We start from the raw sequence: 26,153 nt of genomic DNA, 5'->3' as shown, positions 1-26,153 counted from the left end.
ATTATTACAATATTGCTATTACAGTGTTTAATGTTCTCCTAGTTCTGTTCATTTCACTTTGGTGTTTGGAGGTTTTTTTAACATTTAATTTTTATTTTATTTTTTCTCAGTAACATATAAACAAATCATTTAACATTCCTTATTAAAATTTTTGAGTTCTATATTCTCTCACTCCCTTTCTTTTTACCTTCCCTACCCTCTTCTTGAGAAGATAAACAGTTAGATTTAGATTATATATGTACAGTCATGCAAAACATTTCCATATTAGCCATGTTGCAAAAGAAAATATAGACCAAAAAATCCAAGAATAATAAGGTAAAAAAGTATTCTTCATTCTGCATTCAGACTACATTAGTTCTTTTTCTGGAGGTGGATAGCATTTTTCATTGTAGATCCTTTGGAATTCTGGATTCCTCATTGTTATCCAGAATAATTAGACCAGTTTACAGCTCTACCAATAGTACAGTAATGCCATTGGTTTTCCATATCCCTTCCAGCATTTGTTATTTTTTTTTCCTGTCATTTTAATCGATCTGATGGTGTGAGGTGGTACCCTCAGAGATGCTTTGATTTAATTTTTCTAATTATTTGAGTTTTAGAGCATTGATAACTTTGTTTTCTTCTGAAAACTGCCTATTTGTATCCTTTGACCATTTATCAATTGGGGAGTAGCCAATATTTTTATAAATTTGACTCGGGTCTCTATATATTTGAGAAATGAGATCTTTATGAGAGAAACGTGCTGGAGAATATTTTCCCCTATTTCTCTGTTTTCTTCCTAATTTTAGCTGTGTTGGTTTTGTTTGTGTAGAATTTTTCTAAGCTTCTCTACTTTGCTTATGATATCACTGTTTATGTCTAAATCATGTACTTATGTTGACCTTATAATTTTGGTATGTGGTACAAGATAATTCGTCTATGCCTAATTTCTGCCAGACTGCTTTCCATTCTTCTATACAGTTTTTTATCAAATAGTGAGTTTTTATTTCCAGCCCTTGGATTTTGAGGTTTATTAAACACTAGATTACTATGGTAATTTACTACTGTGAACTGTGTACCTAATCTATTGCACTCATCTACCATATATTTCTTATCCATTAATAGAGTGTTTTGATGACTATTGGTTTGTAATATAGTTTGAAATCTTAAGTGCTATTTTAAAAACATGTTCTGATGTTGTTGAATTAAAATCTAAGGTAATTTTCATGTGATAATTTAGTACCTTTAAATTTTTACCTGCTTTTCCAGTTTTAAACCATAAAGTTAACAAAGCTATTTTGTTCACAACTGTACAAATGCTTCAAACTTTTGGCAGCTGATCATTTTTATAATAAAATTTTTTATTTTTTTCTTAGCCCTCCTACTGGTTTGGGACTTCAAAATTCATCATGCCTGTGAAAAACATCTCTGAAGATGCTCTAAAAAATAAGTACATTGAGGATGATCCTATAGGATTAGTACCTGGGATCCAGATAAGGCACCTGTGCAAGGTATTATATTTTACTGGTTCTCTTTGCTAGTTGAGTCTAAATATCTGTTAACAGCATTTGATTTTTTTTCATTTATTTATTTATTTATTTATAATATTTATTTTTAAAATTTTAGTTCCAAATTCTCTCTCTCTTTCTCTCTTGAACCTATCTTTTATCCATTGAGAATTCAAGTAATATGTTATCAGTTATGCATGTGAAGTCATGCAAAATGTACTTCTGTCTTAGCCATATTAGGAAAGTAATAGTTATGTTTTCTCTCTGCCTATTCTTATTCCTTCAATTTCTTTTTCTCCTCTTATTGCTATAGCTAGCATTTCTAGTACAATATTGAATGATAGTGGTGATAATGGATATCCGTGCTTGACCCCTGACTATATTGGGAAGCCTTCTTGTTTATCCCCATTACAGATTATGCTTGCTCTTGGTTTTAGATAGATAACTACTTATTATTTTAAGAAAGGTTCCAATTATTCCTTTTCTTTCTAGTGTTTTTTATTGGAATCAGTGTTGTATTTTGTCAATTTTTTGCATTGATTGATATAATAATAAGATATTTTTGTTTTCTTATTGACATGATTATAGTTTTTAAAATATGTTTTAATATAGTTTTTTTAAACATTCATGGTATAAATTCCACCTGGTCATAATGTATGATCTTTGTGAAAAAGTGCTATAATTTCCTTACTAGTGTTTTATTTAACTTTTTTGCATCAGTAATTATTGCAGATTTGCTGCAATATCACTGATATTGCAAATACGGATGCAAAATTATTGTATCAGTGGAGAGAAATAGATTTATAGTTTTCTGTCTGTTTTTGCTTTTCCTGGTTTAGGTATCAAAAACATATTTGTGTCATAGAAGGAATTTGATAAGACCCCTTCTTTACCTATTTTTTCAAATAACATATTTTCAAATAACAGTACTGAGGTTAATTGTTCCTTAAATGTTTGGTAGAATTCCCTTGTTAATATACCTGGGCCTGGGCATTTTTTCCTAGAGAACTCATTTATGACTTGTTTAATTTATTTTTCTAAGATATGGTTATTTAAGTATTCTTTTTCCTCTTCTGTTAATCTGGGAACTCTATATTTTTGTAAATTTTCATCACTTCACTTAGATTGTCAGTTTATTGGCATTTTATAATTTGGCAAAATCACTCCTTTAATTTCATTTTAATTTTTGGTACATTCACCCTTTACATTTTTGTAACCGGTAATTTGTTTTACTTATTTCTTTTTTAAACAATCAAATCAACCAATGGCTTATTTTATTGGTTTTTAATAAAACAAGCTCCTAGTTTTTTACTTCAGTGTTTTGTTTTTTTACTTTTACTAATTTCTCCTTTGATTTTCAGGTTTTTATTTTGGTGTTTAATTTGGGATTTTAAATTTGTTCTATATAGAATTAATTGTTATTTGAGGTTTTTATGACCCCATCTTTTGGCTAGAATTTTAAAAACCCAGGTGCGCGTATTGGCCTGGGGCTCAGGCCAGTGCCTCCCACAAACCGCACGGTGCTCCACCCACTGGTTGTAGCCATTGCCATGGCACTGGCACCTCACATCATCACCACTTGCCGATACTTACATAGGCCTGGCAAAATTATAATGACTAGAAGCCCAGTGAGGGCAATCATGTGACTGTCAGAGCTGCCAGCCAATTGGCTTGGGGCTGTGTGTGGTCAGCCTGGGGTCAGCTGGGAAGAAGGGAGGTTTTTTTGCCATTCTAGCTTGAAGCTGGAAGGCGACAGGACGTTGCTGTGTGTTCTCATCTGATTCCTGGGTGGTGGTGTTATTCAGGTTGTGTTATTTCCCTTTCTCCATTTTATTTCCTTTCTCTTAATCCTATCGATCCTGTTTGTGTTTTTTTAAGTTCGTTCTTAAGACCTGCTCTGTTTTTTTTTTTAATTTCACATTTTAATTTTCTTTTTTATTCAAAAAACCATGTCCTTTTTATTTACTTTTTTGACTCTGTGCCTTTGCCTTCAACACCTTCACAACAAATTTCTGCTCCTCAATCAGGAAAACACACTTGATCCTGTCACGGACACATTTAGCACACATGGAGCCACCATAAGCCCTGCTGACATGCTTTTTGGTCTTTGATAGCCTATTAAGAACTTTAGGTCTCACTGCACGAACACCTCGAAGTCTTCCTGGGTACACACCACAGGCTGATTTTGGTGCTTTTCCAACTTTCTTAGTATGAAGGTAAACAATTCTGTTACCTGGGGTTCGTGACAGCCGAGTTTTGTTGGAAGCTGTGTTGTAGGACTACCTACGGCGATATGTCAGACGCAGAACCATTTTTAATTTCTGTCGAGTCTGTCACCAGAAGAGAGAAGAGCAATCCTGTTCTGTTTTGAGGGAGGCTGTTGGTCTCCTTCCTTGCCCCAATATTGCGGTGAGCCGCCTAGCTAACACTCCCCAATTAAAAATTGGTCCCTACAGGTTTTTTTCTAGTTTTTTTAGTTGCATGTAAAATTCATTGATCTGCTTTGTTTTTTTTTCAATTGTTCCAAGTGTTTAGAGATGTAAAATTTTCCCTAAGCATCCCAAATTTGGTTATATTGTCTCATTATTGTTGTTATCTTTAAGGAAATTATTGTTTCTGTGATTTGTTCTTAGACTCACTCATTATTTAGGATTAGATAATTTAGTTTCCAAGTAATTTAAAAATATTTTTATTTAAGTAAGTATTTTTCAATTACATGTAAAATTTTTACCAGCCTTTTTTTTTTTTTTTTAGTGAGGCAATTGGGGTTAAGTGACTTGCCTAGGGTCACACAACTAGTAAGTGTGAAGGGTCTGAGGCCAGATTTGAGCTCAGGTCCTCCTGAATCCAGGGTCGGTGCTCTATCCACTGTATCACCTAGCTGCCCCACCATCCATTTTTAAAAAATATTTTCTGTTCCAAATTCTTTCCCTCCTTCCTTCCCGGTCCCCCCCCCCCCAACTACTTGAGAATTCAAGTAATAAAATGTTGCTTATACATATAAAACATTTCCCTGTTAATCGTGTTGCAAAAGAAAGTACATAGACAACAAAAGAAGAAAAATAAATAAAGAAAAAAGTATGTTTCAATCTTCATTGAGAGGACATCAGTTCTGTCTCTGGAGGTAAATATTCTTTTTCATCATGGGTCCTTTGGAATTGCCTTGAGTCTTTATCTTGATCAGAGTAGCTAAGTCTCTCACAGGTAATCACCATTTTAATATTGCTGTTACTCTGTAGAATGGTCTGGTTCTGCTTCATTCACTTTGCATCAGTTTATATAAGTCTTTCCGGATTTTTGTAAAATCATTCTCTTCATCATTTTTCATAGCACAATAGTATTCCATCATAATCATGTAGTACAACTGGTTCAGCCATTCCTCAGTTGATGGATGTCTCCTCAGTTTCTAATTCTTTGCCACCACTAAAAGAGCTACTATAAATATTTTTATACAAATAGGGCCTTTCCCCTTTTCTTTGATTTCTTTAGGATACAGACCTAGTAATGGTATTGCTAGGTCAAAGAGTATATACAGTTTTATAGCCTTTTAAGTATAGCCCCAAATTGTTCTCCAGAATGGATGGACTAGTTCATAACTGCCAGTAATGCCTTAGTGTCTCTACTTTTCCCCATTCTCTCTAGCATTTGTAATTTTCCTATTTCTGTTATGTTAACCAGTCTCAGAGGTGTGAGGTGATATCTCAGAGTTGTTTTAATGTGTATAAATTTATTCAGTAGTGTTTTAGAGCATTTTTTCATCTGACTATTGAAAGCTTTGATTTCTTATTCTGAAACCTGCCTATTCATATCCTTTGACTATTCATCAATTGGGCAATGGCTTTTATTTTTATAAATTTGACTCAGTTCACTATATAGTTGAGATGTGAGGTCTTTATCAGAGAAATGTGTAATTTTCTCCCCAGTTTCCTGTTTTTCTTCTAATTTTGGCTACATATGGTTTTGTTTATATAAAATCTTTTTTATTTTTTATAATCAAAATTATCCATTTTATTTCTTGTGAACCTCTTTATTTTTTTGTTTGGTCATAAACTTTTCTCTTATCCATAGATCTGACAGGTAAATTTTCCAAGCTCTCCTAATTTACTTATAATATCACCCTTTATTTCTAAATCATTTATCCATTTTCACCTTATCTTGTTAAATGGTGCAAGATGCTTGTCTATGCTTAGTTTCTGCAAAATTGCTTTCAAATTTTTGTAGCAATTTTTGTAAAATGGTGAGTTCTTACCCTGAAAGCTTGAATATTTGGGTTTATCAAACACTAAATTACTATGGTAATTTACTACTATGTATTGCATACCTATCTTTTCCACTGATCTACCCACCCTATTTCTTTCTTTCTTTTTTTTCCCCATTTATAGAGGGTGCTCTATTTGCAAAACATTCATTAGAGGCTTTCTAAACATGGCTGATGTTGCTGTCACACAATCGATTGAGAGGGTCCTTCATAATTGAGTCAGGGGTCTGATGGCATAGCTTCCTCCTGATTTTTTAGTCATCCTCAAACAGCATCTCCACCAGACTAGCTTTCACACACTCCGACTCCACCATATTCTGGAGCATCCTGTACTTGAGCAAGGTCAGCAATGAGGTCAAGTTTAGCTTCTTCTTGAACTCATTGTTGAGATCTTTCCGGTAGGGCTGGTCCCCAACCTTGCAGTGGATGAACATGGCATCTTCAGGGATGTGCTTGAGGGCCTCCAGGACCACAGGCTCAGCCTCTGTACAGTCAGGGCACCAGCTGCGGCCCTCGGTATCCTTGTCGCCTGTGAAGTAGGCGAAGATGGTCTTGCCCCTGTGCTGCTCCACCATCTGGCAGGAGTCACCATAGCCTGACACACGTACCTCCTCGTAGTGGGCCATGCTGGGCTCAGAAAACCTAGACTGTCTCTGGCCAGCCAGGGTGGGGCATCCATGTGGGGTACTAGATTAGCCAGTACTAGATTGTTTTATGATTATCCCCTATAATATAATTTGAAATCAGGTAGTACTAGGGTGCCTTCCTTTACATTTTTTAATTGATTCCTTTGATGATCTTGATATTTTATTCTTCCAGATGAATATTGTCATTCTTTTTTTTCTAGTGCTATAAAAGAATTCTCTGGTAGTTTGATTGTTATGGCACTGAAGAAGTAAATTAATTTAGATAGAATTGTACTTTTTATTATAATGGTCTGGTCTACCCATGAACAATTAATATTTTTCCAATTGTGTACATTTGTTTTTATTTGTGTGAAGCATATTTTGTAATTGTGTTCATATAGTTGCTGGGTTTGTGTTGGCAGCTAGACTCCCAATGATTTTTATAACATTTTTAAGTGGAATGTTTGAGTCTCTTCCTGCTGGATTTTATTTGGAGTATATAGAAATGCTGATTATTTATGTTTGTTTATTTTATATCCTGCATTTTTGCTAAAGTTGTTAATTGTGTTAAGTAGTTTTTAGTGTCTTCTCCAGGGTTCTCTAAGCATAGCATCATATCATCTATAAAGAGTAATAGTTTTAGTTCCTCATTACCTATTTTTATTATTCTAATTTCTTTTTCTTTTATTATTGCTATTTATTTATTATTTGTTATTCATCATTGTTTATCCTTCATTTTTGAGAACTAGTAACATCACAGGTGATATTTTGACTTGCACTTGAATTGGATTTAAGTGAGGCAGAGTTGCACAAAGTCTTCAGCCTCACTTTCTTTTCCAGAGTCTTTGAAATCCAGTGGTAGGACAAGATGACTGGCTCTGGCCCAGGATGCAGTGGATGACCTCAATATCTTCAATTTCTTATAAAGTTCTAAGCAATTCACATTGCCTGCTTCAGCCACTTTCATGGCCATTGGAACAAATTGTTCTCATCCTAGCTACCATTGCTATAGTTGGCATTCCTAATACAATATTGAATAATGGAGGTGATAATGGACATTCTTGCCTCACCCCTGATCTTACTGGGAAGACTTCTATTGTATCCCTGTTAGAGATAATGCTTAGTCTTGGTTTTAGAGAGATACTAGTTATCATTTTAAGAATGATTCCACTGATTTCTTTGTTTCCTAATGTTTTAATTAGGAATGGTTATTCTATTTTACGAAAAGCTATTTCTGCAGCCATTGATATAATATGATTTTTTGGGTTACTGATATGCTCAATTATGCTGATAGATTTCCTAACACTGAATCAGCCCTGCACTCCTGGTAGTGTGTTATCTTTGGGATATATTGCTGTAATCTTCTTGCTAGTATTTTATTTGAATTTTTTGCATCAATACTTATTAAAGAAATTCATTGACATTTTCTTTCTTTGTTTTTACTCTTCTTTTTAAAATTTTTATTTTATTTTATTTTTTTAAGCAACAAACATTTATTTTACTTTTTCCAGTTATATGTAAGGGTAGTTTTCAACATTCATTTTCATAACATTTTGAGTTCCAAATTTTTCACTCTCCCTCCCTCCCTCCCTTTCCTCCCCCCTCCACAAGATGGAAACCAGGTTATATATGTGCAATCCACAAGTGTTCTTTTTATCAGTTCTTTCTATGGGGGTGGATAGTAAGCTTCCTCATTAGTTCCTCAGGATTGTCTTGGATCATTGCATTGCTGAGAGTAGTCAAGTCATTCACAATTGCTCACTGAACAATACTACTGTCACTATGCATAATGTCCTCCCAGCTCTGCTCACTTCACTATACATTGATGTTCATTAGTCTTTTCTTGCTTTAGGCATCAAAACCATATCTGTATCATAAAAGAAATTTGATTAGGCTTCTTTACCTATTTTTTCAAATAGTTTATCTTCTATTAAGATTAATTAATTGTGGGGAGCAGTTAGGTGGAGCAGTGGATAAAGGCACCAGCTCTGGATTCAGGAGGACCTGAGTTCAAATCCATCTTCAGACACTTGACACTTACTAGCTGTGTGACCCTGGGCAAGTCATGTAACCCCCATTGCCCCGCCCAAAAAAAAAAAGATTCATTAATTGTTCCCTAAGTGTTTGATATAATTCACTTATAAAGCCATCTAGTCTTGGGGATTTTTTCTTAGGGACCTCATTTATGCCTTGTTTTATTTATTTTTCTATATTAGGGCTATTTAAATATTCTGTTTCCTTTTCTGTTAATTTGAGTAATTTATATTTTTCTAAATATTCATTTATTTCACTTAGATTGGCAGTTTTACTAGCATAGGATTGGACAAAATAACTCCTAATAATTTCTTTAACTTTAAAAAGGGTACATTTACCCTTTACATTTTTGTAATTGATCATTTGGTTTTCTTTCTTTTTTTTTTTTTAAATGAAATGACCCAATGATTCATCTATTTATTTGTGGGGTTTTTCCCCCCAAAAAACTCCTAATTTTATTACTTAAGTGATTTTTTTACTTTTAATTTTATTAATCTTGATTTTCCAGATTCTTATTTAGATATTTGGTTGGGGATTTAAAATTTGTCCTTTTACTAGTTTTTAGGTGTATGGTCAGTTTATTGATCTGTTCTTTCTCTCTTTTATTGATGAACATGCTTAGAGATATACATTTTTCCCTAAGTGTTGCTTTATCTGATTCTCACATATTTTGATATGTATTCCCATTGTTGTCATTCTCTTTCATGATATAATTTTTTATTTGTATGACTTATTCTTCGACTCATTCATTCCTTAGGATTAGATTATTTAGTTTCCAATTAACTTTTTTCTTTTTTTTTTAAATTTTGAATAGAATTTTATTTTCCAAAATATATGTAAAAACAAAATTTTAACATCAATTTTTTTTAAACTTTGTGTTCCAACTTCTCTTCCCCCCCTTCATTCCCACCCCCCACCCACAAGAACTCAAGCAATTCAAAATAAGTTATACATGAGTAGTCATGGAAAAATTCCCATATTAGCTAGTTGTGAGAGAAAATAGTCAAAAAAAACCAAAACTTCAGATTAAGGAATTGTTGAAAAGGAAAAGAAAAAAAAATTTTTGAATGTGTTTCCATCTGTTTTCAGATACTATCAGTTCTTTCTCTGCAGATGGGCTGAAATATTCATAAGTCCTTCAGGGACATATTGGATCATTGCCTTGCTGAAAATAACCACATGTTTCCTAGCAGATCATCCCCCACTATTGCTGTTATTTTGTATACAGTACATTTCAATCTGCTTCAGTTCATGTAGGTCTTTCCAGATTTTTCTGATAGTATCCTGTTCATTATTACCTGTATATAGTACCTTAAGCTTGACAGAGAATTTTCTTCATAAAAGCCCAGCAAAGTAGGTACCATACATTTTGCCATTATAATCAATCATCATAACTCTTTCCCTCCATCCCACTCCCTTCCCATGACATTTACTCTATCTTCTTTTTACCTGTTCTTCCTCAGAAGTGTTTTACTTCTGACTATCCTCTCCCTCTCTCTGTACTCCCTTTTTTCACCCTTCCTTCCTTATCCTCTTCCCCATCTACTTTCCTGCAGGGTTAAACAGATTACTCCTCCCAATTGGGTATGAAAGCTATTCCCTTCTTGAGCCCACTCCAATGAGATCAGTATCCCTGAGCTAATTCTGTGTTCTAAATTTTTCTTCCTCCTTCTCTCCTCAACCCTCCCTATGAGATCAAGCAATTCAGTATGTCATACTGGTACAGTAATGCAGAACATCTTCATCTTCCTTGAAAATGTTTTGCTTTTTACTGCTCTCTCCCCAAATCAGCCCTTTCCTCCTTCTCTTCTTCCCACCTCCCCTTTTCTCCCTCCCCCCCCCGCCACAGGGCAAAAATATATTACTATACCTACTTGAGTATGTATGTTAGTCCCTCTTTGAGTCAATTCTGATGATATTAAGGTTCACTCACTCCCCAACTCTTTGCCCCTCTTCTACTCTCCTCCATAAGCTTTTTTCTTGTTTCCTTCATGTGAACTACCTCTCCCCAGACCATCTCTCCCCTTGTCCCTCCCCCAGTCTATTCCTCCTACACCTCAACCCCATTTTAATGATGTCATCATGGATTAGTTAGGTGGCACAGTGGACACAGCACCAGCCCTGGTCCCAGGAGGCCCCAAGTCCAAATCCAGCCCCAGACATGACACTGCACCCTGTCTTCCTCACAAAGAACAAAACATAGATGCTTTACAGATATCATCCCTTCATATTCAGTTCAGACCTGTCTTCTGTGAATTTCTTACTGAGATAGTTCTTATGATTTTGAAGTATTATCTTCCCATGTAGGAATGTAAATGGTTTGATCTTTTAATATCCCTCATGAAGTCTTTTTCCTGTTTACCTTTTTATGCTTCTCCAGGGTCTTGTATCTGAAAGTCAAATTTTCTATTCAGTTCAGGTCTTTTCATCACAAATGACTGAAAGTCCTCTTTCTCATTGAAATCCCATTTTTGTCTCTGAAAGATTATACTCAGTTTTGTTAGGCACATAATTTTTTGCTGTAGTCCCAGTTCCTTTGCCCTCTGGAATATCATATTCCATGCCCATCGGTCCTTTAATGTAGAAGCTGCTAGATCTTGCTTTATTCTTATTGGAGCTCCACAGTATTTGAATTCCTTTTTACTAGCTGCTTGCAGTATTTTCTCCTTGACCTGAGAGTTCTGGAATTTGGCTATAAATATTCCTGGAGGTTTTCCTTTTGAGATCTCTTTCAGGAGGTTATCAGTGGATTCTTTCAATTTCTATTTTAGCTTCTGCTTCTAGAATATCAGGGCAATTTTCCCTCACAATCTCTTGGAAGATGGTGTCTATGCTTTTGTTTTGGTCATGGTTTTCAGGTAGTCCAATGATTTTCAAATTCTCTCTCCTACATTTATTTTCCAGGTCAGCTGTTTTTCCAAGGAGATATTTCACATTGCCCTATATTTTTTCATTCAGTTGGATTTGCTTTACTGTGTCTTGGTTTCTCATAAGTTCACTAGCTTCCATGTGTTCAATCCTAATTCTTAGGCAGTTATTTTCATCAGACAGTTTTTAAATCTCCTTTTCCATTTGGCTTTTCAAACTGTTAACTTTTTTCTCATGACTCTCCTGCATTGCTCTCACTTCTCTTTCCATTCTTTCCTCCCTTTCTCTACATCTTCTTTCTATTTCTCCTACTTTCTCTTCAAAGTCCCTTTTGAGAGCTTCCATGGCCTCAGACCAGTTAATATTTTTCTTGGAAGCTTTGGATGTTGGAGCTTTAATCCTGTTATTATCTTCTTCTTCTTCTGAGGTTGTATTGTGGTCTACCTTTCCCCCAAAGAAGTTTTTGATGGTCTTCTGCTTCCTCTGCCTACTCACTCTGGCTTACTATTTCTTGGCTTTTATCTCCTTCTTAAAGTGTTGCACTGCTTCCAGAACACACTGTTCAAGCTACAGGGTGGCCCGGGGGGGGGGGGCAGCGATTGGGCTTCTTCTCAGCCTGCCTGGCCTTTCTTTTATTTTATTTTAAACTCTCCACTGGGGGTGGGGGGGGGGAGGTCTGCTTCTCAGCCCCACTCCTGTTCCTGGCTTCAGAGGGTCCCAGGTGTTTTGGCTTGAGGGGGGGCAGGTTTTAATCTCCCCTTGCCTGTTCTCAGGTCCAGAGATAACCTCAGGCCTACTTATCAAGCAACTAACCAGCAAAGCTTTCTGTGGTGTGGTTCTCAGCTTCCAATGAGCCTGCCTGCTCCCCTACCCCACCTGGGCCTTCAGACACTCAGGATTTCTTCCTGGTTCCCCGCTGGAGTGGGACAGTTGAATTCTTCCCCCCCAGTCCACTGGTACCCCTATACTTACCCCCCCAGGCCAGCTGTTCAGCCTGACCACGCACTTGGTTCCAGAAGACGCTGGTGCTGCAACCGATTCAGAGGCACTGTGGTAAATTCCTCAGGCAGGTGTCTGGTGTGTCGGCCCGATTGTGGGGTTAGACTTTATTCCTGGCCCAGCACAGCCCCCTGAAATCTATCTATAGCTAGAGAAAACTCTCAGCCTGTATTTTTGTGTTTTTCTGCTCCAAGGGTTCTTTTATTGCTATTTTTGGGGTGATTGTATCAGGAGCTCTGTGGGTTTAATGTCTTTCTTCCACCATCTTGGCTCTGCCCCCCCCCCATTAATTTTTTTTTGTGGGGGGGGGGAGGCAATTGGGGTTAAGTGACTTGCCCAGGGTCACACAGCTAGTAAGTGTTAAGTGTCTGAGGCCAGATTTGAACTCAGGTCCTCCTGAATCCAAGGCCAGTGCTCTATCCACTGCACCACCTAGCTGTCCCCCCAATTAACTTTTAATCTATGCTTCCAAGTCTCTGTATTGAATGCAATTTTTATTCTGTATAATGGGATAAAAGGGTACATTTAATAATTCTGCTTTTATAAATTTGTTTGTGAGGTTTTTATGCCCTAATATATGACCAGTTTTTGTGAAGGTGCCATATATAGCTCAGAAAAAGGTATACTCCTTTATATTCCTATGTAATTTTCTCAAGAGGGCTATCATATCTAACTTTTCTAAAATTCTCTTCTTCTAATTAACTTTTTTATTATTTTATAGTTATATTTGTCTAGCTTTGAGAAGGACAAGTTGAGGTGCCTCTCTATTATAGTTTTACTGTTCCTTCTGTAACTCATATAACTTTTTATTTAAGAAGTTAGACCAGGTTCCATTTGATGTATACATTTTTAGTATTGAATATTGCTTTATTATCTATGGTACATTTTAGCAAAATTCCACTTCATTGAATGTCTCTTTTAATTAGGTCTATTTTTTTCCCTTTGCTTTGTCTGATATCAGAATTGCTACTTCTAACTTTTTAATGCTACCTAAAACATAAAAGATTCTGAAGTTCTAGCCCTTTATTTTAACTCTGTGTTTCTTTCCTTTTCAAGTGTGTTTCTTCTAACCAAGATATCATTGGATTTTGTTTTCTTTTTTTTAAATTTAAATGTTTTACTGATGCTTTTTACTTTATTGATCTATCATTATCAACAACAAACATTTATTTTATTTTTTCCATTTACATGTAAGGGTAGTTTTCAACATTCATTTTCATAAGATTTTGAGTTCCAAATTTTTCTCCCTCCCTCCCCCTCTTTCCTCCCCCCTCCACAAGACAGCAACCAGATTATATATGTACAATCCATAAGTGCTCTTTTTATCAGTTCTTTCTATGGGGGTGGATAGTAAGCTTCCTCATTAGACCCTTGGGATTGTCTTGGATCATTGCATTGCTGAGAGTAGTTAAGTCATTCACAATTGCTCATTGAACAATACTGCTGTCACTATGGACAATGTCCTCCCAGCTCTGCTCACTTCACTATACATCAATCAGTTCATGAGTCTTTCCAGGTTTTTTCTGGGATCATCCTGTTTGTCATTTCCTATAGCACAAGACCATTCCACCACAATCATATACCACAGTTTCTTCCATCATTCCTTAATTGATGGACATTCCCTTGATTCTCAATTCTTAGCCACCACAAAGAGTTGCTATAAATATTTTTTGTACAATTTTCCCCCTTTTCTCTTTTTCATGATTACTATTGTTAACTGTTTCCCTTCCATCCTATTCCCTTCCCTATGATATTTATTCTATTATCCATCTTCTTCCATTCTATCCCTCTTCAAAAGGGATTTGCTTCTGTCTGTCCCCTCCCCCAATCTGCCCTCCCTTCTTTTGCCCCTCTCTCTTTATCCCCTTCCCCTCCTATTTTCCTGCAGGGTTAGAGAGATTACTCCATTTGATTGAGAGTGTATATTATTCCCTCCTTGAGCCAATTCTAATGAGATTGAGGTCTTTGAGCCAATTCTGATGAGTGTTAGGCTCATTTACTGCCCAGATTAAATAGATTACTCCACCCAGTTGGGTGTGTGTGTTAGTCCCTCCTTGAGGCAACTCTGATGAGTGTAAAATTCATTTACTGCCCTGCTCCTCCCCATCTCTTTCCCCACTCCATAAGCCTTTTCCTCTTTCTTTTATGTAGTATTTCACCTCTGCCCTTCCCACTCCCCAAGTACATTCCCCTCACCCCTCAATTTAACCCTAAAGATATCATCATGGGGCATCTAGGTGACACAGTGGACAAAGCATCACCCCTGGACCCAGGGGGATCCCAGCCAAAACCTGGGCTCAGACACAAGACTGTCACCCACTGTACAACCCCAGGTATGTTCTCCAACTCACCTAGCTAACCCCCATATCTATTTAGAATGTCTCTTAATAGTATTTTTCCAGTTACACATAAAGATAATTTTCAACATTTTTTTTTTTAGGATTTTGAGTTCCAAATTTTTCTTCCTCTCTCCTCTCCCCTCAAGATGGCAAACAATCTGACATAGGTTATATATGTACAATCTTGTTAAATCTATTTCCACATTAGTCATGTTTTGAAAGAAAGGGAAAAGCCACAAGAAAGATAAAAATACACAAGGTGAAAATAGTATCTTCTATCTGAATTCGGACTTCATAGTATTTTTTTCTGGATTTGGAGAGCATTTCCCATCATAAGTCTTTCAGAATTGTCTTGCATCATATTGCTGAGAAGAGCTAAGGCTATCATAGTTGATCATTGCCCCATGTTGCTGTTATGGTGTATAATATTCTTCTGGTTCTGTTCACTTTACTCAGCATCAGTTCATGTCAGCTTTCCAGGTTTTTCTAAATTTGCCTGCTTATCATTTCTTACAGCACAATAATATTCCATTGCATTCATATACCACAAGTTGTTCAGCCATTCCCCAGCTGATGGGCATCCCTTCACTTTCCCTTTCTTTGTCACCACAAAAAGAGCTGCTATAAATATTTTTGCACGTGTGGCTCCTTTTCCCTTTTTGATGATCTCTTTGGTATACAAACCTAGTAGTATTGCTAGGTCAAAGGGTATGCACATTTTGATAGCCCTTTGGGCATAGTTCCAAATTGTTTCCCAGAATGGTTGGATCTTTTCACAACTCCACCAACAATGCATTAGTGTTTCAATTTTCCCACATCTCCAACATTTATCACTTCCTTTTTGTTGTCATATTAGCCAATCTGATATGTGTTAGGTAGTACCTCAGAGTTGTTTTAATTTGCATTTCTCTAATCAGTAGTGCAGATCTACTCTTATTGAAAGATTAGAGAAACTACCATCCTTTCTCTGTGCATCTGTAGTATGAGCGACTCTCCAACTCTTCTCAGGCCTATTCTTGAATGTTCTGACTGTGTTACTGCTCCCACAAAACATATGAATCCATGTATTGAGGAGGAAAGGATCGGCCAAGGACCCTAGAGTTTAGTTCAGCTTTTTGTCCTTCCCTTTCCCACATTCTTTAAATTCCCTCTAAACATTTAGCCCTTAGCACCTAGAATAGTATCTGATGCACAGTAGTTATTATTTTCAAGAACTGCTGAAGTTATTATGTTTTATTATTCCTGGGTCTTGTTTACCTAATCTGTTCCATTGACCACATTTATTACATTTTTAACCAATATACTTCAGAAATGCCACAGAGGAATCTGAAGTTACTCTTTCTTTGCCTTTTTCCACAGGTATTTAGTGCAGGACATACTACCAAAACAGCAGTAAAAGACCTTTCTCTGAACTTCTATGAGGGACAGATCACTGTTCTCCTAGGACATAATGGAGCAGGGAAAACCACCACCCTGTCATTGCTCACAGGTATGTTTGTTATCTGCTGAGAGGCCAGGGATCTGCTCTACATAGCTTTTTTTGTTTTCAGAAGTAGAGAAGATGCTAACTAGCATTATGCTATCAAGTTTTCATCTGTCTTCTTGTATTTGGTTTTGTTATTAAAATATTACTTATCATTCCTCATCCAACAAGTTTTCAGTTCTTTGTAAGAGATTTATTCTGAATGAAAATATGGAATATGGAAAAAATATCTCTTCTGTTGTGTTCTGCAAAAATATTGTTCTCAAATGCAAGACTTAAACATTGCCTGTAAGTTAAATGAATGAAAATTTCATCTTCTACTTCAGTTAAGCTTAACTACTTATTGTTTTCCACTCAACATGATTCATTGTTCCTTTCCTCACCCCTTTGAACATTCTGTTCCCCATAATTAGGTGCTACTTTTCAGATCCTAGTCCTACCAAGACAATGGCACTTCAGGATACACTGAAGGAAATGTTGCCATATTATCCTGGCTGGTCAAAGGAACTTTCTATGTGGAAACCTCTTCACGGATAATTTGAGTTAACCAGTTTATTCTTTTTTTTTTTTTTTTTTGGTGAGGCAATTGGGGTTAAGTGATTTGCCCAGCGTCACACAGCTAGTAAGTTTTAAGTGTCTGAGGTCAGATTTGAACTCAGGTACTTCTGACTCCAGGGCCGGTGCTCTATTCACTGCACCACCTAGCTGCCCCTAACCAGTTTATTCTTAACATTCCAAGCTTTTGTAGCATGGGCTTTTTAACTGGACATCAGTACTTCTATCTTCATAAATGTGTACCCCCATGCAATTTGGTTTCATTGTACTAGACTTGCTTATTCTCAGCCTCAGAACCCATGCATCAACACTGTGGACATCTTTCTATCTTTTCCCAGCTTTGTCACCTTATTTTCCTGCTTCCTTCCCCTTGTCTACACTCCATGATAAAGAACATAATAATTAAAACAATAACAGCAACAATCATTTATATAGTACTTCAAAATTTGCAAAGTGTTTTATGTATGTTATCTCAGTTGATCCTCACAAGTTCCAGAAGCCTTCTCACTCTGGAAGATGCCTCCATCCCCTCAGCTCATTCCTCTGATTTGTGTGTTCTACCTAGAACCTTTATTTTAAGGAAGGTCAGCGATGTTCACTCCTTCATTCCTCTCTAGGCTCTGTTCTTGATTCTCAGGATTTCTTTCTCTCTTCTCCCTTCATTTTTTGGCTCCCCCAATTAGAATGCAAGAATTGGAAAATAAAGAACTGAACAAACTATTAGAGAATTCATGTCTGGATAATTGATACAAAGAAGGAATTCTATTGGGGGAATTGCTTGTAGTGATAATGATATAAAAAATTTTAAAAAGAAAAAGTATCAATGAGGCATTAAAAAATAAACAGAAGAGTAAAATGTAGTTGGGAATGGGAAACAGATAAGCTAGACATTTCCATTACTATTTTGTCAAATTTAATACACATCTAAAACACTCTACGTAAGAGAAATTCAGTTTTATGTACAATCTTTTTTTGTACTTAAAAAAATTTAAGAATTAAAAGGAGAAAGAAAAAGAGAAAAGTTATTAGAGGTGAAAGATTTAATGATATCAATCAATAAATAAACATTTATTAAGTGCCTATAATGTGCCAGACACAGTACTAAGCACTGGGATATAAAAGAGAAGGAACTCATAATTGAATGGGAATGCAAACACTTATATATGAATGAGCCATTTACAGGGATAAATAGGAAATAATTAACAGAAGGAAAGTACTAGAATTAAGAGGGGTTGGAAAAGGCTTCCTATAAAAAATGGGATTGTATTAAGTTCTTTAAGGAAGCTAGGGAAGTCATCATGTGGAATTGAGGAGGGAGAGCATTCCAGGCATGGGGGACAGCCAGAGAAAATTCCTGGAGCCATGACATAGATCCTCTAGTTTGTGGGACAGCCAGGAGGCCAGAATTTCTGGATCAAAGAGCATATGGTGTGGAGCAAGTTTGAAGAAGACTGGAAAAGGTAGGAAGGGGTTAAGTTATGAAAGGTTTTGAATGCCAAGAAGAGGATTTTGTATTTGATCTTGGAGGTGATAGGGAACCACAGGGGTCAACTGAGTAGAGGAGCAGGGTTGACATGGTCAACAAATATAAACAAAATAAATATTAAAGAAAAGTATTGAAAACAAGAGAAGAAATCTGCAAATTAGAAAACAAAAAAATATAGAATTGACTTCTTTTAAAACTCAATTCAAGTAGGACCTCCTATAGTAGGAGATCTTTCTTGCCTCCCCATGTACTAGTGCCACTCTTTCTAAAAGTCCCTTCCCTCTTCTCTGAATTCATCTTGTGTGTTCTGACTTATATATGTTATATCCCAGGTTGGCAGGGACTATTTTTGCTTTTTCTTTGCTTCTCCAGAACAGTGCCTTACATATAGTAAGTGCTTAGTAAATTCTGATTGATTGATTTTTGTTGTAGTGATTACAAGTTTGGAGGGGCTTCATCTCAACTAGCATTTTTACTGGGAAGCAGAGTCTCAGAGTAAGACTGTTTATAGACTTTAGGGTCTATAATTCTAATTCTAACCAATTAACCAGATCCCCAAACAAGTTTGCATATTTCCCCCTGCCAGGGTGCTAAGGTGCCACCTGAGGGGTAGGAATGTCTTTCTAATGTGATTGGCTTGAGCCTCCATTCTGGGGTATTTCCTCAGTATAAATCACCAGTTACAGTTAGCCCATTATTATTTATACCATTGAGTAGTCTTCTGGTGTCACTTTACCAATTAATATTAATTTGCTTTTGCACAGAAATATTTAATGAGAAGATGTAGCATAAACAGAAGTACAACCCCCCATCCTCTCCCACAACTAACAAAACAAACCATAAAACATCAGGGCACATTCTCCCCTATCCCACTTTGGTACATGGGGAGAGTGGGCTCAATCTTAGATTAATTGCTACAAAGTATTCAACTGAGGCAGCAGCATATTGGAAGGATAAATTATTCCCCCTGCTTGCAGAAACCAGTTTCTAGATGTTAATCCACTACTGAGTAATTTGCTCTGGAATATATTCTTTTCCAGGCTCAGCTGCTTACATATCCTTGCATGTGCTTCCTTGGAATTCTCCTGTTTGAAAGTTCACAAGATTATGCCCTTAGTTCATTTCATCCTAGTTACTCCATCATCTGAGGCAGAGAAAAATAAATATATTGGGGACAGAAGCAACAGCAAGGTCATGTACTTTTGGCTTCATGTCAACCTGGGGAGAAGTGTAGGCTTTTGGAAGGTTTCCTACCTAGAAGTTTATAGCAGTTATTACCTTGTTACTTGCACACAGACAAGTAGGAAATAGCACAAGGCTGAGTTGTTGGGGCCTTTTATATGTATGCTCAGTTCTGACTTAGAAGCCAATTGTAAAACCTTTCCTCACTACCTGGTAAGCAGATCAGACAAGTCATGGAATTCCCTTCACATTTTCCAAATGTCCACATAGTAGGTTGTATCAGGTCAAGTTTTCTGCTCATGCTTATAAGAATTGATTTATGTTAAGGGATGTTAAGGGGTTCCCTAAAATTGTCTTTTTGACTCCCTGAAATTGTCTTTTTGAATTGACATATTTTCCAAAACACTGCAGGAGGCCCTGAACATGTCAAGGATGAACCCCTGCCCCAAACTGACATAATTTGTTGTTTGCACCCCAAGCTGTACTCCCTTTCTGTTTCTTGGGAGTCAAAACAGATGTCAATCAATCTTCACTAGACTGAGAAATTGCTTATGCTGCTGGGACCCTTGTAGATTAGCAGACCATCACATCTTCATGGTCTAGCAGTGCCCAAAGGAAAAGATTGCCAGTTCTACCATTGTCTTGCACCTCCCCTTCAGAGGGATTTTGTCCTTTTCCCACTTTTAGTGCACCTTTTCTCCTTTCCATGCCACTGCCCTTTAGAAGGAGATTTCTAGTTTCTCTTCCTTCCTTTGTTGTACTGCCACAAATATGCAAATTTCTATGTGGATTGTGAACTCTATATACTTGTTTAGGATTCCACATGCATATTCATTTCTCTTAAAACAAACCTAGTTTTTATGTACGTTTTGTGAAGTTATGATTGTCTGTTGACATCGATCTTCAGACAGTCTTCTATTACATTGTGCCTATCTGATTTTTTTTTCTCTTTTTTTTTCTTTTTCTTTCTTCTTCTTTTTTTGTGTGAGACAATTGGGGTTAAATGACTTGCTCAGGGTCACACAGCTAGTAAGTGTCAAGTGTTTGAGGTCAGACTTGAACTCAGGACCTTCTGAATCCAGAGCTGGTGCTCTATCCACTGTGCCACTTAGCTTCCCCTTCTTCTATTACATTGTGATGGAAAGAACTAGAAACAAAATAGAAGCTCATTGATTTGAGAATGGCTAGACAGTGCTATATGAATGTAATGGAATATCACTGACCTATGAGACTATAAGACATTATAAAAAATGGTTATTATGAAGGTTTCAGAGAAGCGTGAGGTTACATGTGAAATGATGCAAAGTGTGTGCGTATGCACACATGCATACATGTATGTCAGTAAACAAGCATTTTTAAAGCACTTACTATGTGCCAGGCACATTGCTAAGTGCTGGGAATACAAATATAAGCAGAAAGATGGCAGGCCCTGCCCTTAAGGTGCTCACATTCCACTGTGGAAAATAATATATAAAAAGGAATTCAAAAGCAGGAGATGGGGAGGGTTGGCTGAGTTAACTAGCAAAGGGGCATAGTAGAGCAAGTCCTAGAGATGTGAGTCAGTAGTACAGCCTGGAGAAGAATGAAGGCATCTTTGGCCTGGGATCCCTCTTTAAATGGACAGTCTGAAAGGATTCTGTCATTCAGAGGGAGAAACCACAGGGCAGAAGGCTATAATGTGAGAAGTAGTCCAGGGATGGAGTGAGTTTCCAGGGAGAAGGTTTTTCTGTGGCATAGTAGACAAAGTCCTTGGGAGATGAGGAAAGACTGCAACCATGTAAGTGGAAATAACAACAAAAAAGAAACTGAGTGCTGTGTAACTATTACACATTGTTGCATAATTATCACACATTTTAATTTTGTAATTATTGGGTAATATTACACATTCTTACATTTCATTTTCCACTTGATTTTACTCCTTTGGATTTTTCCATCATGCTCCCAGGAACTTCATCATTGGGAAACCTCATCATTTTGCAAGTCCTAATCAGTCTTGGTATTCCTTATCAGTACCTCTGCACCTCTGATTGTAGGCAAAAGCATGAGCTTCAAAACCTCCATTTAAGGATAAGGCCTCTTTATTTCCCAATCAGCTGCACTCCTTTGTACTTCTTTATCATCCATCAATATAAACTGTACCCGCTCCTCTGCCACTTCCTGCTTTTTAGCATTCTTTTGTATGTTGTTTTTTCCTGTTAGATTGTAAATTCTTTGAGGGCAGGTATTATCTTTTTCTTATTTGAAACTCCAGCTCTTATTTCCATAGTGCCTGACACATAGTAGGTGGTTAATAAATATTTATGAAAAAGCTTAATTAAGCCCTGAAGAAAAAATAAAATATACCTTCCTCCGTTTTTTGCGAAGGTGGAATGCTATGGAAATGGAACTTTGAATATACTGTGAAACTCAGTTGATATATTCATTAGTTTTAACTAAACTCAAGATCCTTTTTATTTTTTGTTTCAAGGTATATTTCTTGAGGTATAGGAGAGGAATGGATCTATTTGTTTGTTTTGTTTTTGTTTTTGTGGGGCAGTAAGGGTTAAGTGACTTGCCCGGGGTCACACAGCTAGTGTCAAATGTCTGAGGCCATATTTGAACTCAGGTCCTCCTGAATCTAGGGCTGGTGCTTTATTCACTGTGCCACCTAGCTACCCCTTGGAATGGATCTATTTGGAAATGAAGGTGATATAAAAGCAAAATGTAGCAATCATTTTTAAGAAATCTGTTTTCAGAGTTAATTCTTCTAAGAAAGATTTCTTAACTCTCTCCCTATACATTCCTCTTTTTCACCCCTTAATTTTATTTTTTTAGATATCAACCCATCATCTTCAACTCACGCCTATGCCTTCTGTCTAAATATATTGCTTCTAACTGCCCTAATAATGAGAAAGTTCTTAGGAGTTACAAGTTTTGTCTTCCCATGTAGGAATATAAACAGTTTGACTTTATTAAGTCTCTTATGATTTCCCTTTCCTGTTTACCTTTTTATACTTATCTTGAGTCTTCTTTGTGGAAGTCATATTTTCTATTCAACTCTGTTCTTTTCATCAGTAATACTTGAAAATCCTCTATTTCACTGAATATCCCTTTTCCCCCTAAAGGATTATACTCAGTTTTGCTGGGTAGATGATTCTTTGTTGTAATCCTAGCTCCTTTACCCTCTGATCCTTTCATGTAGAAGCTGCTAAATCTTGTGTTATCCTGACTGTGGCTCCATGATACTTGGATTGTTTCTTTCTGGCTGCTTGGAGTCTTTTCTCCTTGACCTGGGAGCTCTGGAATTTGGCTATAATATTCCTGGGAGTTACCATTTGGAGATCTCTTCTTTCAGGAGGTGAGCAGCAGTTTTTTTCAATTTCTATTTTACCCTCTAATTTAGAATATCAGGCAGTTTTCTTTGATAATTTCTTAAAAGATTATGTCTAGGCTCTTTTTTAAATCATATCTTTCAGGTAGTCCAGTAATTTTAAAATGATCTCTGCTGGATCTATTTTCCAGGTCAGTTTTTTTTTCCAATGAGATAGTTCACATTTTCTTCTATTTCTTAATTTTTGATTTTGTTTTATTGTTTCTTTATTTCTCATTAAATCATTAGCTTCTACTTGCCTAATTCTGATTTTTTAATGAATTATTTTATCCAGTGAGCATTTCTACCTTCTTTTCTATTTAGCCACTTCTACTTTTCTTCAGCAAATATTTGTGCCCCCTTTTCCATTTAGCTAATTCTGCTTTTTTTTTTTTTAAGGAGTTCATCTCCTCAGTGAATTTTTGTAGATCTTTTTCTGTTTGGCCAAGTCTGCTTTTCAAGGCATTTTCCTTCTCATTGGATTTTTGTACCTCCTTCACCATTTGGTCTGTTCTTGTTTTTAAGGTGTTATTTTCTGTGATATTTTTGGTGCTTCTTGTACCAAGCTATTAACTCTTTTTTCATGATTTTCTTGTATCACTCTCATTTCTCTTCCCATTTTTTCCTGTTCCTCTTTTACTTGATTTTAAAAATCCTTTTTGAACTCAAACATGGCCTGAGACCAAATCATATTTTTCTCTGAGATTTTGGGTATAGGAGTTTTGACTTTGTTCTCTTCTGAATATGTGTTTTGATCTTTCTTGTCACCATACTAACTTTCTGTAGTCAGATTTTTTTCCTGTAGATTTTTTTTCCCTGTAGATTTGCTCATTTCCCAGCCTATTTCTTGACTTTTAACTCTTTGCTAAAGTAGAGCTCTGTTTCCAAGGTGGAGAGTGCACTGTCCCAAACTTCAGTGGTATTGTGCAGCTGTTTTCAGAGATACTTCTAAGGATCTACAAGTTTTCAGTTCTTCCAACGTGGTATTATCTGAGAGGTGTGTTTAGTATTCTCCTGACATGTTCTCTGGTCTGTGAGTGACCACAAACACTCTCCTTTGCCCTGAAACTATAATGAGGGTCCCTGCTCGACTGTAGCTGCAAGCTCTGATGTGCTACTGCTCCTCATCACACAGGGGCTGCCATCCAGAACTGCAACCTAGATCTGAATATGGGCAAAGCAATGGAGTCCTGCCCCTAGTGCCAGCAAAAACAACCCTGTAATCACCTGACCAGTTTTTCAACCTCTTTACCATCTGTGGACTGAGAGATTCCCCCTTTACATTATAAATGAAAGACTGAGCCTCTTAGAGGTGAAGTGACCTGCTAAGGTCACACAAGTAACAAGCAGCAGAGCTAGAATTTGGTTTTAGAGTATAGGGCTAGAGTTAATCTATGAAGACTAGACAAAATCAGGCTTTTGAATTCAAAGCCATATATTAAAATGTCCTGTCACTGAAGTCTTTTGGATATGTTTTTGTTTTTTCTAGGTATGTTTCCTCCAACAAGTGGAGAGGCATATATCTGTGGGTATGCAGTCTCAACGAACATTGTTCAGATTCGGAAAAGCTTGGGGTTTTGCCCCCAGGATGATATTTTATTTGATTACATGACAGTATCTGAGCACCTTTACTTCTATGCTCAGGTAAGCCAAAGAGATGCAGTATTATCTTGTCTTTCCTCAGTTCGTCTACTAGGATGGATATGGCCATAGAATCCTTCGTATGATTCAGAATATACTTTTTGAAGAACTCTCTCTGAAACAGTGAGGGGAGGGAGAAGGGGACTTCTAAACCAGTGTGTCTAATTAGAAGTTTTCAGAGGCAGTGAAGGTGATTCGATAATGCTGGAAACTCTTTTTAAGCAGCCTCTTTTGTTTTTTTTAGCTGAAAGGATTTTCCAAGCAGAAATGCCATGAGGAAATAGTTGATATTTTGAACACTTGGAACTTGGAAGAAAAGCGTAATACACTCTCAAAGTCACTGAGTAGAGAAATGAAGCGCAAGCTCTCCATTAGCATTGCACTCATGGGAAACTCCAAGGTAAAGAAAGTGGATAAGATGCATCCCTCTTGCTGCCTGATTTGAAAAAATCAGCTGATATAAACATAAAACATAAAAAGGAAACCTACCAAGGTACCCTCAGTATGGAAGTACCTTAATGGCATGATTGGTATAAGGTAAGTGCAAAGCAGTCCTAAGCTGGGTCCCAGGAATAAATATTAAGAAGCTATTTATGTGGCACAGCATCAGTACTAATGTCACAGTGCTATCCTTCTGGTCTGTAGGTGCTTATTCTGGATGAGCCAACATGTGGCATGGACCCCATCTCCAGGAGGATCACCTGGAATCTCATTCAGGAGTGCAAGAGAGAGTGCACCATTCTCATGACCACCCAGTACATGGATGAGGCTGACCTACTGGGTGATCGCATTGTCATCATGGCCAATGGGACTCTGCAGTGCTGTGGCTCTTCGCTCTTCCTCAAACAGAAATATGGTCTCTCTGGCTCTGTCCTGATGATGATTCCTTCATATCACTGTCAGACTAATCTTCCATAAAAGTTTTCAATGTTTCTGACTCTATTACCTCAAAATTCTTCTCCCTGATTTTCAAGGCCCTCTAATCCCAAGCTTCTTAAACTATGGGTTGTGATCCTACATGGGGTCATGTAACTGAATTTGGGGGTTGTAAAAAATTTGGCAACAGTAAAAGGTTCTGCATACCTCTTTTATATACTTATATAACCAGGGTTGCATAAAATTTTCTTGGACTAAAAGGGGTCATGAGTGGAAAAAGTTTAAGAATCCCTGCTCTAATCTAGCCTCATCCTTTCTCCTTATAGAACAAAAACTTGTTCCTCTAATATTTTAAGCAATGTCTGTCAGAGACCATTTACCAATGTACACACATTAATGCTTGAATAGAGGTCCAAACATGCAGAGATCCCTTGCTAAGGAAAATTCTATCTCCAAGACATGTCCACTTATATCTTATAGTAATATAAAAATAGAAGACAAATTCCACAGCAAGTGAGTAAGACATTCCCATTCCTTGGTCATCATGAAGAGGACAGAAACTAATGAGCCCAGTCTTGGGAAATTGTCTTTTATTGAATGAAGACTAATTAAGTCTTTGTTTCAACTGATACCAAGAACTTCAGGCTGGAATAGTCGTAATATTTTTCCCTTTCCCATTGCTTTTCCCTCTTCCTTCCTTTTTTCTCCCCACTTTTCTCCTCCTTTCCTTTTCCATGTAAAGCCTAAAATTCTAGCTGTGATGTTTAAAATCTAATGTGTGGTTGCCTGATCTGACCCCAGGGTGGGGAGAAACTAGCTAAGCTTTACGGATCAATTCAGCAAGAGTTTAGGCTTTTAAGTGTTTTTATTTTTATTTATTATTATTATTATTTTTTTTTAGTGAGGCAATTGGGGTTAAGTGACTTGCCCAGGGTCACACAGCTAGTAAGTGTTAAGTGTCTGAGGCCGG

The 26,153-nt window shown here is 36.8% G+C and overlaps 2 protein-coding genes and 1 pseudogene across 2 annotated transcripts in view; 1 reads left to right on the top strand and 2 right to left on the bottom strand.

Annotated features, from left to right (window-relative positions):
* The window catches only part of LOC122751467 (phospholipid-transporting ATPase ABCA3-like), a 196,592-nt gene that overhangs the window by 69,835 nt on the left and 100,604 nt on the right, over positions 1-26,153 (top strand). Inside the window, exons 10-14 of the mRNA XM_043998534.1 lie at positions 1,356-1,490; positions 15,971-16,100; positions 24,156-24,310; positions 24,552-24,707; positions 24,953-25,163. Coding sequence (XP_043854469.1) covers positions 1,356-1,490; positions 15,971-16,100; positions 24,156-24,310; positions 24,552-24,707; positions 24,953-25,163 — 787 coding nt within the window. The remainder of the gene's footprint in view (positions 1-1,355; positions 1,491-15,970; positions 16,101-24,155; positions 24,311-24,551; positions 24,708-24,952; positions 25,164-26,153) is intronic.
* LOC122734591 lies at positions 3,446-3,799 on the bottom strand (annotated as a pseudogene).
* Positions 6,000-6,371, bottom strand: LOC122734590 (thioredoxin domain-containing protein 17-like). The gene has a single exon (XM_043975522.1). The coding sequence runs from the start codon at positions 6,369-6,371 to the stop codon at positions 6,000-6,002; it is 372 nt and encodes a 123-aa protein (XP_043831457.1).

Source organism: Dromiciops gliroides, chromosome 1 (genome assembly GCF_019393635.1).
Source record: "Dromiciops gliroides isolate mDroGli1 chromosome 1, mDroGli1.pri, whole genome shotgun sequence".
Taxonomy (NCBI): Eukaryota; Metazoa; Chordata; class Mammalia; order Microbiotheria; family Microbiotheriidae; genus Dromiciops; species Dromiciops gliroides.
Note: the sequence above shows the minus strand (reverse complement) of the source record. Positions and strands in the feature narration are given on the sequence as shown.